General features: G+C 41.9%; 1 protein-coding gene across 1 annotated transcript in view; it reads left to right on the forward strand.

Moving 5' to 3' along the window:
* The window catches only part of usp3 (ubiquitin specific peptidase 3), an 84,330-nt gene extending 73,358 nt beyond the window's left edge, over nt 1-10,972 (forward strand). The window contains exons 14-15 of the mRNA XM_067973315.1: nt 4,288-4,355; nt 8,974-10,972. Coding sequence (XP_067829416.1) covers nt 4,288-4,355; nt 8,974-9,142 — 237 coding nt within the window. The 3' untranslated portion in view covers nt 9,143-10,972. The remainder of the gene's footprint in view (nt 1-4,287; nt 4,356-8,973) is intronic.
* The last annotated feature ends 5,362 nt before the right edge of the window (nt 10,973-16,334 follow it).

The raw sequence follows: 16,334 nt of genomic DNA on the forward strand, positions 1-16,334 counted from the left end.
GAATAAATATCGTTGCAGAGAAGCTAAAGGTCCTTACAAATATATTCCAGTTCTTTTTGTTTTAAATGAGAACTAGATTTTACTGTTTTATTGCCTAACTAATATAAGTGGATAGTATTTTTTATTTAAAAAAAAAACTTTCCTTAAAAGCAAATAACACACTGAGGTTTCCAGAGGATTATCCGGTTTAATCCACAAATAGGATTTTCAAAGCTCCTGTCGACTTTCCCTTTACATTAGAATTAAGTAAAGAGTTGGTGTTACTGATCTTAAAAGAAAACAAGTTCTGATTGACCATGACCTGTCCAAGATCTATTTTAGTTTTAATTCGAATCAGCTTCCCATCCCTCCCCAGATGGTAGGAGATGTGACCCTTTTCTCAATCAGATATCTTGCTGTATTACCATAATAGGAAAAAGGATTCCCAGCTTGTGAAAATTAAATGAACTATAAAGTGGTGAGAGGGAATGTGTGTCCACAAACTGGGAGAATCTGCGATGGAACAGCATAAAACTGAACCCCAGCAACTTTTAGAAGCCCCTGAGGCATTTTGGAGTATTCCGATCTTTCCATGTTCTTTAATTATAGCTAGTTGATCTCCCATGTTATTGCTCACATGCTGTTCTGTTTGTAGTTTATTACATATGATTAGACATTTTTTGCTCTTCCATTGCTCACTTGCCTGTAGTACATATATCTATTATAAATAGGAAGAAAATGTTGAACCTATCTCTGCTCCCAATTTATGGTTCTGGTTTTTTGAAGGGAATTTTTTTTGTAACCTGAGAAATCAGTTGAAGCTGCCCTGTAATGTCGCGTGATTAGGATGTCATTCCATGTTTCACTAGATTGATTCCTGATGAGAGGGTTGACTTATGAGGGGAGATTGAGTAGAATGGGCCTATATTCTCTGGAGTTTAGAAGAATGAGAGGCAATCTCATTGAAATGTATAAAATTCTTAGAAGGCTTGACCGGGTAGATGCTGAGAGGCTGTTTCCCCTGGCTGGAGAGTCCAGTACTAGGGGGCATAGTCTCAGGATAAGGGGTCGGCCATTTAGGACTGAGATGAGGAAAAACTTCTTCACTTAGAAGGTTGTGAATCTTTGGAATTGTCTACCCAGAGGGCTGTGGATGCTCAGTCATTGAGTATATTCAAGACTGAGATCGCTAGATTTTTGGACACTGAGGGATTCAAGGGATATGGGATAGGGTGGGAAAGTGGAGTTGAGGTCGAAGATCTTATTGAATGGAGGAGCATGCTCGAGGGGCCGTATAGCCTACTCCTGCTCCTATTTCTTATGTTCTTTTGATACAATTACCCAGTTACCAGGGACCAATAAGCAACGGTTATCATGGATTAATTTTTCAGCCACGTTGTTCCCACAGACCAATCACAGTACTTGAATAATAAGCAGTGTTTACTGTGGAAACTTGTCATGTAATTTACGGGGAACAAAATATAATCCTGCCCCCAGCCGACTCCTTTAACAGAGCTCTTACAAACTGTTTAATCATCATTCACTGCAGTATCACTCAATTGGAACGGTCAAATGGTCACTATTGGCAGGGATCCAACAAAAATGTTTTAAAAAAATAAATAAATATTTATAAAAATTACTGTAGTCAGCAAATACAGTATAAGCCCAATTAGTGTTTAAAGCTGGCAACGTGGCCAGGAACGGGTGTGCAATGTGTGGAATGGTGGGAATGGGTCAGGGTGGGGCCCAAGTCTTTTTTCTCCCTCCGCCCTCCCCGCTGTGTTTTAGGCACAACCATCTTCAGCTGCTTCATCAATGACTTTCCCTCCATCATAAGGTCAGAAATGGGGATGTTCGCTGATGATTGCACAGTGTTCAGTTCCATTCACAACCCCTCAGATAGTGAAGCAGTCCGTGCCCGCATGCAGCAAGACCTGGACAACATCCAGGCTTGGGCTGATAAGTGTCAAATAACATTCGCGCCAGGCAATGACCATCTCCAACAAGAGAGAGTCTAACCACCTCCCCTTGACATTGAATGGCATTACCATCACCGAATCCCCGACCATCAACATCCTGGGGGTCACCATTGACCAGAAACTTAACTGGAACAGCCACATAAATACTGTGGCTACAAGAGCAGGTCAGAGCCTGGGTATTCTGCGGTGAGTGACTCACCTCCTGACTCCCCAAAGCCTTTCCACCATCTACAAGGCACAAGTCAGGAGTGTGATGCAATACTCTCCACTTGCCTGGATGAGTGCAGCTCCAACAACACTCAAGAAGCTCGACACCATCCAGGACAAAGCAGCCCGCTTGATTGGCACCCCATCCACCACCCTAAACATTCACTCCCTTCACCACCAGCGCACAGTGGCTGCAGTGTGTACCATTCACAGGATGCACTGCAGCAACTCGCCAAGGCTTCTTCGACAGCACCTCCCAAACCCGCGACCTCTACCACCTAGAAGGACAAGAGCAGCAGGCACATGGGAACAACACCACCTGCACGTTCCCCTCCAAGTCACACACCATCCCGACTTGGAAATATATCGCCATTCCTTCATCGTCGCTGGGTTAAAATCCTGGAACTCCCTTCCTAACAGCACTGTGGGAGAACCTTCACCACACGGACTGCAACGGTTCAAGAAAGCGGCTCACCACCACCTTCTCAAGGGCAATTAGGGATAGGCAATAAATGCCGGCCTCGCCAGCGACACCCACATCCCATGAACGAATAAAAAAAACAAACTACTGTGCTGCCAAACCCCTACCACAGTGCTATGCCACCCCTGGACCCCTTTCTCACCACTTGTGCTGCGAATCCCAAAGGTCGGACCTTACGCTGCTGAAAAGCGTCAGATTCCCCACCACAATGCTGCAAAAATGAAACCCACAGCTCGACCAAAGTCCAGTCCCCTAGTGCTGCTAAACCCCACAATCCCCTCCCCCGCTCTCCAGTGATGCTAAATGCCAAGCATGTACCTTGAACCTGTTGCATCTGGCCATGACTTGGGCTTTTAAAAAAAAAGTCATGCAGCAGCCAATTTGCTCACAGCGGGATCGTTCAAATGGCAAATGAAATGAATGACCGAATAATTTGTTTTGTTGGGTGTTGATTGAGCGAACAGTGTTAGCCAGGAGAACTTCCTGCTCTTTTTCGAATCATGGCATGAGGTCCATCTGAATAAGCTGATGGGGCCTTACCTTACCATCATTCAAAAGATGGCATCTCCAACAATGCAGCACTCCTTCAGTGATCCCCAGCAGTGCCAGCCTAGAAAATGTGCTCAAGTCCTGTAGTGGGGTTTGAACCTATGACCTTCCGATTCAGAAGTGAGTGTGCTACCACTGATCTATGCTGGTGCTTCTGCCTATATCCTCCCTCTGTAACAAGTTCCTGAGTGAGAAGGATCAACCAACCTGTCTTGTGCACCCACATCTGCTAGCAGCTAGTTTAGAGCTAGAATCGGGAGAGGCCTTGGGGAGACTAAGAACATTAGAAATGGGAGCAGGAATAGGCCATACGGCCCCTCGAGCCTGCTCCGCCATTCAATAAGATCATGGCTGATCGCTGATCTTCGACCTCAACTCCACTTTCCCACCCGATTCCGATATCCCTTGATTCCCCTAGAGTCCAAAAATCTATCTCAGCCTTGAACATACTCAATGACTCAGCATCCACAGCCCTCTGGGGTAGAGAATTCCAAAGGTTCACAACCGTCTGCGTGAAGAAATTCCTCCTCATCTCAGTCCTAAATGGCCGACCCCTTATCCTGAGACTATATCCCTTAGTTCTAGACTCTCCAGCCAGGGGAAACATGCTCTCAGCATCTACCATGTCAAGCTCCCTCAGAATCTGAATGAGATCACCTCTCATTCTTCCAAACTCGAGAGTATAGGCCCATTATACTCGTTCTCGCCTCTTAGGAAAACCCTCTCATCCCAGAAATTAATCTAGTGAACCTTTGCTGCACTGCCTCTAAGGCAAGTATATCTTTCCTTAGATAAGGAGACCAAAACTGTACACAGTGCTCCAGCTGAGGTCTCACCAAAGCCCTGTACAATTACAGTAAGACTTCCTTACCCTTCTACTCCAACCTCCTTGCAATAAAGGCCAACATGCAATTTGCCTCCCTAATTGCTTGCTATACCTGCATGATAACTTTTTGTCAGCTGGAAGTGTACACCTTGGGTGGACCTGGAGAGAGAGAGAACCAATTTTAAAATGCTGTATCGGAAGAGAAAAATACAGTAAAATCTGACTGCTGTAATAAAAATCTGTAATTTTCTTTTACCCTATTCTAGCCTGAGAACAGTGGTCCAGAATGTTGCCTGTATGACCTTGCAGCTGTGGTGGTGCATCATGGTTCAGGGTGAGCGCTTCTTTTTTGAATTGCTTCAGACCTCGGAGGTTTCACGTGACGGACAAGTGTTGTTAAACTAATGCTCAGTGCTTTTCACGGTGTACTGTAGTAAATACTTCTTTCTAAGATTTAAATGATGTGACAGCTACGTTACATTAGTACTGGAGTCTCTCCAAAGGACCCAATCCATTACCAAGAATGTAGATTTTAGTTTTGTTTAAACAGTGATCACTGATCTAATTGAGGTGCTAGCTTAATGATTGTTAGGAGCAGAATTAATTTGCACAGTTGATGCTGAATCTCCCTTAGATTTATTACTGCAGCTCTACTAACCACCCCTCAACAGTCAGGCTCAGTAACTTTATTAAACAAGTAACCCATAATGTCATCAGGAATCCCTATTTAAACAAAAAAATATTGATCTGGGCAAAAGGATATTAATAGTTTTAATAATTTGATTTTTTTAAAAGCAGTCCTGATTTACACCTTCAAGCAACCATTGGTTATTTTAAATAAAGCTGATGGCTAAAAAGAAAAGCATTTCATTATATTTGAAAGATTATATTTTTATTTAATGATTATTGCAAAGATAGAAGTACTTTTTAAAGCTTTGTATCCAATTTTAAGTTCAGACCAGAAGCCCTGTTTTAAAATTGAACTTGCCTGTGGATGTCTGCCAGTATAAACATGTCCATACATGAGCAAAATGAGTGACATTAGTTATTTTCCTGTTCTAATGTGACTTGCTGTTGTGGATTGTTTGCTTCACTTTGTTTTCAGTGAAAGTCCTGCACTGACTAGAAGTCCTGCTGAACTGTCCCTCTGGGGTCGTGGTAGTGTTCATTTTGCACTTCCATACTTACAGGCTTGTCAGAAATGGACTTGTAAGAGTGAAACCAAATCCCCCCCTTGTTGCTGCAAAACTGGTGACCTTGTGGCTTCCTCTATCTGTCCCTGGACAAATGTAGCCAGTTCACGGCACAGCAGGTGTCAGAGCTGTGGAGGAGTGTGCTGACCCACTCTTTCCATCAGAAGGTATCTGGAAATGACTGATGAAGGAAGGCAGTCAGATCCAAAAGGATGGGAACATTTGCAATAAATAAGTAAATAACTTCAAATGGGTCTTTTACATTTTTGTTTGAAAAGCAATTTGGAATTACGAGTTGGAAGTTAGGAGGAGAAAGATACTGTTCATTGGAAGAACAGTGGGGGAGATGCACTCTGAATGGCATCTGACTTGTTACGGGGCACTTTGAAAGAGATCTAGGGGTGTTACTTGATTTGACACTCATGTCCAGTCACTGTGGAGCAGCAATCAACAATGCTGCATTGTATTTCTAGATCAGCAGAGTACAAGGCTGAGGTTGTATAATGCTGAAACTGTACACCTGATCAGATGCACCTTGACTACTGTGTCCAGTTCTGGTCACCAAGAGACTAGTGAAATATTTAAACCCCAGAATCAGTACAGACAGGAGCCATGAGACTTATCCCCAGTGAATGAGGAAAGACTAGAAAAACATGGGCTCTTTAGCTTCAAAAGGAGGTGACTGAGGGGAGATCCTCTAGAGGTGTATAATACGCTAAATGGTATAGAAAAGGTAAATCCAGAGAAATGTTTCTGGTGAACCTTGACACTAAGGACGAGAAGGCATAGATTTAAGCTTGTGAAAGGCACATTTAGAACTGATATTCTTCACTGTAATGGTGATCAGGACTTGGAATGGACTTCACCCTAATAGTGGAAGCTAATACCTTGGAGTCATTTAAGGAACCTTTGGATACTGTGGGGTGACGGGAGGTTTTTCTAGATTGATGAGCTAAGGTGGGCCGAATAGTCTTCCTCATCCGAGTTCATCTTGTGATGTGGAGCAATGATACGCATCCTGAAGCTTTGGTGAAGTTAATCCTATGTGGATCTTAAAGATCAAATCCAGAAGCTATACAAAAAGAATTGCATAGTGGAAAGATCCATTTACAGTATAGCGGAAAGCTAGTAGTTCTTCTACTTAATGTAAATGTGATTTACCTTATAACAGTGGAGCTAAAGAAAAGTTCCACCTTTTAACACTGGATTTAAGACAGCTATGGCACCTTATTTTTTTTTCTGGTGCAAGTTTGGTCATCCTTCATTTCCTTGCACCTCAGTGGAAATAACCAGTCTCCCTGGTCTAAATGAACTGCAAATGGACGATCCCCTATAAATAGGTTCGTTCATACTGGATAAAAGTTTTGTGGATGTAGAATCAAAGCAGCAACTGTGGCTCTAGACTATAATTGGAGGGAAGTGAGACACAATAAACCAGGCGCAGTTCTCATACGGTGAACTCTCTGATGTGGAAAGCTGGGGCTTTCCCTTCAGGAAGGGAAAATTGTAAAGATGAGTCACAAGGAGCCAGCTAGCCTGTGCTCCGGGGCAGGGACTGGTGCCTGAGTTAGAGAGATCCAAGAGTGGGAGGTCATTAACTTTTACAATTGCATTGTATACGTGTTGGTTTTTTTTGGCTGCTCTCTTCTACGTTCTCCAGTGTCTGGGAAAGTGGTCAAATGAATTCAACACTTAACAGATGCTGACTAACCGCACAATGCAGAGCAAGGTGCACTATTCAGGAGAGAAGTTAGGAAACATTTCTTCACGCAAAGCAGTAGATAATTTAACTCAATTAATAATTTTAAATCTGAGATAGATAGATTTTTGCTAGCCAAGGGTATTCAGGGATATGGAGTTAGGATACAGATCAGCCATGATCTCATTGAATTGCGGAACAGGCTTGAGGGGCTGAATGGCCTACTCCTGTTCCTATGTAGGAATCCTATCCTAGGATTGATGTACTATGTAGCTAGCAACTGGGCTAGAAGCCAATATTGCTAACTGCTTTGCTTTAGTATTTGTGCGTTTGGCTATGTGCTTTTAAATTGTTTTGCCATCTGCCATGTAGAGTGTATAGGCATTGCTGCTGTTAGGCCTGCCTCATTTGAGTGACTGGTGACATCTGCTGTTGCAGTGATTTCAATTGCGTGAGCGCAATCACTTGGACAAGACTTATCCAACTGCGGGCACTGTAGGTGGTCTATTTTGTCAGTTTTCTTCATTAGTTTTTCTCCTGTCCTGAAGGCGTTGATTCCTTGCTGGAGTAGGTTTCACAGGCACCAGTCGCTCTCCCAAGTGGCCGTTATTCATGTGTAACCCTTGACAGTGGGTGTTATATAATAACACGCTCTTACAGCAGGGATCGCAGATAAGACACGCGGAGTGGGAAACCTGGCCAGTTTTCTTCCACCCTCACAATCTTCAAAGCCAGGAAGCTGAGGCCGGTTATAGTACCCATACTCCTCCCCCAGCCGAGACCAGCTAGCTTAGCACAGGGATCAATCCTGGAACCATCCTGGAGTGTGGCTCAGCTGCTCACTGTAAAATGAAAATGGGCAAAGGCCATTTGCCAATTGAAGCCTATTCCTCCAGTTCCCCAAATTAGCCCGTTGTGGTATCCAGCCTGATTTTGCCCCCACTATTCCATCTGGCAGATTATTCCAAATTCTTATTTCTTTCATTGTTTTTCCCGGTATAGGGTACAATTATTTTAATTTAAAGTTTCTCTGGTCCTGCTTTTTGCTCAATTAGAAGTAATAATCTGGGTTTGCCTATCTGTACAGGTGAGGTCACCCCTTTCTCAACTGTAGAGCTTTAAGCGTCTCTATTTTTCCTTCTAGCTCACCCCCTTTACGTGTGATCAGTCTTGTTGCTTTTCTCTGCACCCTTTCCAGTGATTGTTTTATGGGGCATTGTGACCAGAGTTGAACACTGGATAAACCCGTTGACGTATCCAGGAGTCAAGCTTCACCTTTACTTGCGGTGGACCCATATGACTGCTTCTCGTTAAATGGATTTAGAGAAGACATGGTTTAACATTTATCTCACAGTCTGGAGTATACTTTTAACCAGAGCAACAGCAGCGCAGAAAAGACTGCCGTATTATTAATTTTAGTAGAACCTCTTTTATCTATGCCCCAATTATCTACCATAGTTTTCAGGGGCAAAGCAGCGTGCGAGACTGCCTCACTCTTCAGTCTGGTCACACCAGGTCACTCCTGTTTGACCGGAATCAACCTGACCACCCAACAAAGATTATCTGCAATTTAAGTTATTTGTATTGTAATTTCTTCACTCTAGTACAGAGGGTGTTGTTGTACCATATATGTAAAAATAAAATGTGGGGCTCTGGGTCATCTGCCGATTTTCATTATGCACTGGGATATCCCCTCTGTTACAATAGATGATGGAGGTTCCACTCTAAATTCTTAAGAGAAATATGTACATGCAATTTCTTGAATATGAGTAAAAATGTGAGTGTCTGGCTGGTTGTTGGGGGAAAGGGGGATGGTCTGGCCAGAATTATAATCTGATTTCTAATCCAGTCAGTTGTATAGCTAAATAATTTACAGTCTGTTCTTTATGATTCAGAATAAATACACTATGCAAAATGAGAGTTTAAAAACTTTTAAAAAAATTTAACTGATAACTTTTGGAATTTTATGCAAAGCAAATTGAAATTGACTCAAACCTGGATGTTACAGAATGTGTCCTTTCTCAGTAGAGCAATAACTATATTTCCTTCTTCCCTTTTAGAGTTGGCTCGGGACATTACACTGCATATGCAACTCATGAAGGTCGCTGGTTCCACTTCAATGACAGTACTGTTACTTTGACTGAAGAGGAAACTGTAGTGAAGGCCAAGGCCTACATCTTGTTCTATGTGGAACGCCAGACCAAATTGGGATCAGGCACCAAACTTTAATGCATCCCATCTTTTTTTTTTATATACAAGTGTTTCCCAACATATATACTGAATTGGAACGCACACAAACAGTTCCACATTTCCACAAGTACTTGATAACTCAAGACTATTTTCATCTTGCACTTTTAAATCGCTGATGAGAATTCTGTTTATTGCACCATTACTAGTGTTGATACAGTAATCGAGGACACCTGATCTAATTTTAGCCTGTCGCAGAACCTCAGCAGAATATTTTTAATCTGTAATGGCTGCTGTTGATCAAGAATTTGGTAGCTCCGTTGACAGTGAAATTCAATATTTTGAAATGACCTCTACTGTAAATTGTGGGATAGCATTGGCTCGTTTCAAGGTGCACTTACATCAGTGTTTCTTCAAACCTTTTACACTACATCTTAGCCTGTGACTTCTAAATTGACTCAAGATTTAGAAGTCTTATTTGTTACAGCAGTCAATCTCCCTGTAGTGTACGGAGTGATAGAACATTTCAGTTTTGATTAACCGCACGAGACCAATAAAGTGCTGATATAAGTGCATAAAATCATTGTGCGCGCATTAGACTGGTTGAGGGTCCTTTGGCAGACTGCTGTCATTCCCTTCTCTCCCACAAACAAGGACATTACTGTGTATATCCAGAACTTGGTGCAAGTATGCTGTTCAGTATTATGAGATACATAAAGTGTAAATGCACCTTGACTCTGCAGTGCTATACCATCCTGTAGTACACTTGTATCTGCCCAAGAATTTTTTTAAAATGGAAATAGATCATTCTGTCTGTAATTGTCGATTTTTTTTTTTGCCATTTCTCTTGTGACCACTTGTAAACACTGGTAACCCAGAACAAAGGCATTCTGCTCCACACTTACTTGTGCTGCACAATTAAATTTGTGTTTTTACATTTTAATTTAGGTATTCAGCTCTGGTTTAAAAAAAATAAGTTCTCATTTTCTTGAGGTATCACTATAGACACTTTTGCATCTTTCAGAAAGCATAAACAAGTAAAAAAAAAATGATGGAGCAAAAAATGAACTGCTGAGTAAAAAGAAAATGGACTCTCATCTATCCCGATACTTTGCTGGGCAGAGTAGGGTTTATGTATAGCTGTCTGCATCACACGATGGCAATGAATGGCTAAGATTTGATTGGATGTAGGGTGGTAAGAATGGCTTGTGATTTGCAGTGTGACCTGATTAAGAAAGACAAATTAAACACGCTGGGTTACATATGGGGAACCAGGGGATGTATCTTTGACAAAATTGTATCCTACCATTTATTGTATGCGGTGTACAACATGAAACAGTGGGTTACAGCTTTGGAGGAGTCTATTACTCGTGTAAAATGGTATGATTATATTTTCGTGCCAGGATAAAGTCCTTTTTACTTATCAAAGACACATTTTCTCATAAATTCTGTTATAGTGGCCTGAGTAGTGTTTTTGGAACTGAATGTTTTAATCACATAATGAGATGAAATGATGTATTTGCATGTGGATGTACTGTACCAGGCAGCAGCAGAAGAAAAGGCCGTCTAATGCAGTTCCGAGGTTTTTGACATGAGACTTGTGTCTCTTAAATGTGAAAACATAAACATCCTAAACTTGAATCGAATATTAAAACTGTAAAAACTTATTTAAATGTTAAACTGTTTTGGTTGCAAAATATGAACTGACACAGTAATAACAACGTCAAATGGCATTTATTCAGTTTAATCCCCACAAAAAAAAATCCTGATTGTATATGTACTACTATGGCTGCTTATAATGATGGTATGTATATTAGTAAATGTTCATGTACTGTTTCACTGATAGTAAAGTGCAATGTTAATGATGCAAAACAGTGCGTTTTGTCTTTAAGCATAAAGCATTTTATAAACAAGTTTCATTCACGGTTACTGAAGCTTTTATGATATTTACAGCTGTTTCAAGGTACAGTACTTGTCAGAATTTCAGCTGTTTGTGTCCCTAGGATGGAACATTTAAATTAATACATTCAGCTATTTATTGCATAGCTAGCCTAGACTTTACTAAGAGAAATTAATAATTTTGTAACCTTCTCCCAATGTCCTTTGATCAGTTGTAGAAATATTTAATTAATTTGCTTGCCCTCCCTTGGGGAAGTAAAGCCCATGTGAGTGCATTTGTCCATAAAACAACAGTAACTACACTTCAAAAGTAATTAATTGGTTATGAAATGCTTTGGGACATCCTGAGGGCATGAAAGCAACTATATTTAAATGTAAGTTCTTCCTTTCTTTACCTGTATTTAATTATTCTTCCCCTACATCATGAATTAGTCTCCCCTACTTAGCTCTTCGAGGTGGAGATCCTTCTCTCAAATTTTCTGAAGAGTTGAAAAGGGTGAGGAGTCTGTCATGACTTCTCTTTGTAATATTGCAGCTTTTCATCTATGGTGAATCTCTCTTGTGTTTGGCAGGGGCCCTCGTGCTTCCTTCCTGCCGTCACCAGAGCTGCTGAACCCCTAGCTGAGGAAGAGTCAGTGGAGGAAAATGAACTGGGATTCTTAGTTATTGGGCTAGACATTACCATTGGCATTCTGAGCAGATGAATGTTTAGTGTGTTTGGATAACATTTCTCTGTTCATTATTTTAACAAGAAGCATTTACCCATTCAAAATAAATTTGTTAACTACTGCTTTAAAGTAATAGAGGAATGTCATTGACACTCATTAAGTGTTTGTCCATTGATATCGCCAGATCATGGCCAATATCTGAAGATGAGGACATGTCCACATTTTCCAGCCTCCTCCTCACACCCAGCAGCTTGATCCTTTTCAGTGTAAGCGTGGCCTTAACTGGCCATGCCGAGAAGGTGAGCCGTACTTTCAGATATCGGAGGCTTTATTCTTCAAAGCTTGGCTTATGACCATCACAGAGGTAACATGATACGGCCTGGGCTGATGCCTCCTGTTGTGGCCAGGATAGAACTGATCTTCTAATCCCAATGAAGTTCACACCAAAATGTCCCAAACGAGTGCAAAGCCAGCAAGACATCCAGTGCGTTGATTGCATGCAATTTTCATTAGCACAATTATTAACAGTTCCATTTGCAGCTTCAGCCCTGTGCAGGGAGGCAGCCTCATAGGTAGCAGAGAATTGTACTTCTGGTGATATTTAAAGGGAAGTGAATGCTTAAAGGTAAGTTACAGCAATGAGGACAAAAATTCTTAGAGCTTTTGGAAAAAGCATTTCAACTTATTGGCAGCCATTGCCAAAGCTGAAGGGGATGAGGGACATGTAAAAGCAAAGTGATAGGAAAAGTAATGTTGAGGGACTAAAGTGAATCTCCAGGTAAGTGATGGAACAGCCCAGCACCAGTTTGATGGAGCTTTTCAAAAATTCATTCTTGGGATGTGGGTGTCGCTAGCAAGGCCAGCATTTATTGCCCATCCTTAGTTACACTTGAGAAAGTGGCGGAGGATTATCTTCTTGAACCGCTGCAGTCCGTGTGGTGAAGGTTCTCCCACAGCGCTGTTAGGAAGGGAGTTCCAGGATTTTGACCCAGCGATGGTAAAGGAACGGCTGATGTATGTCCAATTCGGGATGGTGTGTGACTTGAGAGGGAAACTTGGCAATGGTGGTGTTCCAATGAACCTGCTGCCTTTGTCCTAGGTGGCAGAGGTCGTGGGTTTGGGAGGTGGTTGAGAGACATGTTGCTCTGTTTACCACTTCGTGACATCATTCTCTAGATTGCAGCTCACCTGGAAGGAGATGGAGACGCAGATGAGCCCACAGCTGTCCGTGGCTGCCACTGGTTGAGCAAGTACTATGGTGCATGTTAGCTGCAGGTATCCTTGCAGCAGATGGCATAACTCTGCATCTGACTCTTTGCCTGTGAAGCCAGAGCCTGCAGATCACCCTGGCATATGGCCATCAATCCATTTGCGGCGTAAAATAAATATGACCTCTCCGTTCCTCTGAATCCAACCTTTGGTGCATCCCGCACTCCCTTTGCCCCATTGTTGGTCCCATTCTCTGGAACCCCCTCCCCAAACCTCCCCACTTTCCCTTTACATCCTCCCTTAAAACCCACCTCTTACTCTCTCTCCGGCTCTGCATCTTTCTCACCGCATCGCTGCAAAGCTCCTTTGGATGTTTTCTGTAGGCTAAAGGCACTGTATAAATGCAAGTTATTGATTGTAATTCTTCTGAAGACCCATTGAGCATTGGGGTTAATCAGACCTTCACATACCACATTTAAGCCATAACATCAGCTGCTGTCATGGTCTCCCTTGGAAATTGGATCCACCTGCAAAGCACAAAGTGAAGTATATGCCCCATTATTTTTCTTGCAGGTATCCCTATATTGAGCCTCTGTAGATCTGGGTGGGCACAGAACACCATTGGTGCAGCCTAACCTGCCTGGTATCGCTCCATTAGTTCTCAAAAGCGCAAGTATAGGACAATTCCATGGGAAAACCCCATTGTGCCACTATTATCATCACTGGCAAAAAATGGCTATGCCATAACAATTGCTACAATGTCTCCTGACTATGGCAGGGAAAAAAGGTTAGAAATTGATCTGAAACTGTACTTTACAATATTTAGTCAGCTCCTGAAACTCTTTGCTGTAAATATTGCGCTTAGCAACTCTGGACCTTACTTTCACTGGGCGGGAACATTGAGTCAGCATGATGTAGATAGGATTGCTGGAAGATTACCACACCACCTAAATGATGTTATGGGGTCTTCGTTTCAGTATTAAAATTAATCTCTGGCCTGTTTTAGGTGGGAGCTGCCTGTGCTCGTGTGACCCAACACTGGAAATGCATATCGTGCACAATATGGCTGGAAATTTGGCATTATGGGTTTGTGCTGCATTTCCAATCAGTAATGGTCACTTTACACCCAAAAATCAGGCCTTACTGAATGGAGTCAATGCAACCCAGTATATTTTACATTTTATATTTTGCTAACCATTGCATTAGCACAGAAGGAGGCCATTCGACCCATCATGTCTGTGCCAGCTCTTTGAAAGAGCTAGCCAATTAGCCCCACTCTACTGCTCTTTCCCCATAGCCCTGCAGATTTTTCCTTCAGCTTTTTTGTACCATCAGTTGGTCACAACCCCTTCCCAACAGTTTCCAGGTGTTCGATGTAAGGTGTGAATGCATTTCTTTAATCTGTATCTCATTGTTCTCAATACAGTCTATTCCTGTTAATTCAGTCACTTTTTTTTGCTCAGAAAAGAATTGGAATTATCCAGTAATACAAATTAACCAATTTTATTTAAACTGCACTGGACGCATTTTTCCTTCAATATTTTAAATCGAAATGAATAGAAAATTCAAATTAAGCAACTTTGAGTCAAGAGTAGACTGTGTTTTATTTTAAGTACAGGAAGCTGACCACACCCATTACCTCCAGGGCCTTCTCATCAATTTTGTGACAGAATAGAGAGAGAATGCAAAGTGTTGCAGTTCTCATGGTCCCTGAGAACACAGACCTGCATCTCCCACAATTTGGCTTCTGCACCGAAGATAAAGGTATATACAAGTTCTTTCAGTTTAGTTATTAGCCTTAGCTCATTGGGTAGCACTCTTTTCTCTGAGTCAGAAGGTCGTGGGTTCAAGTCCCACTCTAGAAACTCAAGCACAAAATCTACACTGACACTTGAGTGAGGGAGTGCTGTACTGTTGGAGGTGCCATCTTTTGGATGAGATGTGGACGCAAAAGATCCCACGGCACTGTTCGAAGAAGAGCAGGCAATTTTCCCCGGTGTCCTGGCCAATATTTATTCCTCAACCAACCTTACTAAAACAGATGATCTGGTCGTTATCTCATTGCTGTTTGTGGGATCTTGCTGTGTGCAAATTGGCTGCTGTGTTTCCTACATTACAACAGTGACTACACTTCGTTGGCTGTAAAGCACTTTGGGACATTCTGAGGTTGTGAAAGACGCTATATAAATGCAAGTTCTTTTTTTCTTTAATTCTTCCTCCAGTTAAAATATACACAAATAGTGGAAATCTGCACCCCAAAGGTAAATTCGTTTCAGTTAAGGCTCATTAACGGTCTTGCAAGAACAATTCTTGCAAAGTTTTAAAGTTGACGGTGTTCCAATTAACAATACAATTTACTCAGTATCCTCTAAATGATCTTCATAGAATCTTACAGCACAGAAGGAGGCCATTCTGCCCATTGTGCCTGTGCCGGCTCTTTGAAAGAGCTATCCAATTAGTCCCACTCATTGCCCTTTCCCCATAGCCCTGCAAATTTTTCCCCTTCAAGTATATATCCAATTCCCTCTTGAAAGTTATTATAGAATCTGCTCCCACCACCCTTTCAGGCAGTGAATTCCAGATCATCACAACTCACTGTTTAAAAAAAAATAATTTCCTCATCTCCCCTCTGGCTCTTTTGCCAATTACCTTAAATCTGTGTCCTCTGGTTACTGACCCTCCTGCCAGTGGAAAGAGTTTCTCCCCATCTACTCTATCAAATCATTTCATAATTTTGAACACCTCTATTAAATCTCCCCTTAACCTTTTCTCTGTTCTAAGGAGAACAATCCCAGCTTCTCCACATAACTGAAGTCCCTCATCTGGTACCATTCTAGTAAATCTCTGCACCCTCTCCAAGGCCTTGAGATCCTTCTCAAAGTGTGGTGCCCAGAATTGAACACAATACTCCAGCTGAGGCCTAACCAGTGTTTTATAAAGGTTACTTTAGGGGACAGAAAGCAGACAGTAGTGGTAAACGGTTGTTTTTCAGACTGGAGGGAAGTATACAGTGATGTTCCCCAGGGGTCAGTATTAGGACCACTGCTCTTTTTGATATAAATTACCTGGACTTGGGTATAGAGGGTATAATTTTCAAAGTTTGCAGATGACATGAAACTCGGAAATGTAGTAAACAATGTGGAGGATAGTAACAGACTTCAGGAGGACACAGACAGACTGGTGAAATGGGCAGACACACGGCAGATGAAATTTAATGCAGAGAAGTGTGAAGTGATACATTTTGGTAGGAAGAATGAGGAGATGCAATATAAACTAAATGGTACAAAGGGCGTTCAGGAACAGAGATACCTGGGGTGTATGTATGCAAATCTTTGAAGGTGGCAGGGCAAGATGAGAAGGCTGATAAAAAAGTATATGAGATCCTGGGCTTTATTAATAGAGGCATAGAGCACAAAAGCAAGGAAGTTATGCTAAACCTTTAGCACACTGGTTAGGCC

Source organism: Heptranchias perlo, chromosome 38 (assembly GCF_035084215.1).
Source record: "Heptranchias perlo isolate sHepPer1 chromosome 38, sHepPer1.hap1, whole genome shotgun sequence".
Classification (NCBI taxonomy): domain Eukaryota; kingdom Metazoa; phylum Chordata; class Chondrichthyes; order Hexanchiformes; family Hexanchidae; genus Heptranchias; species Heptranchias perlo.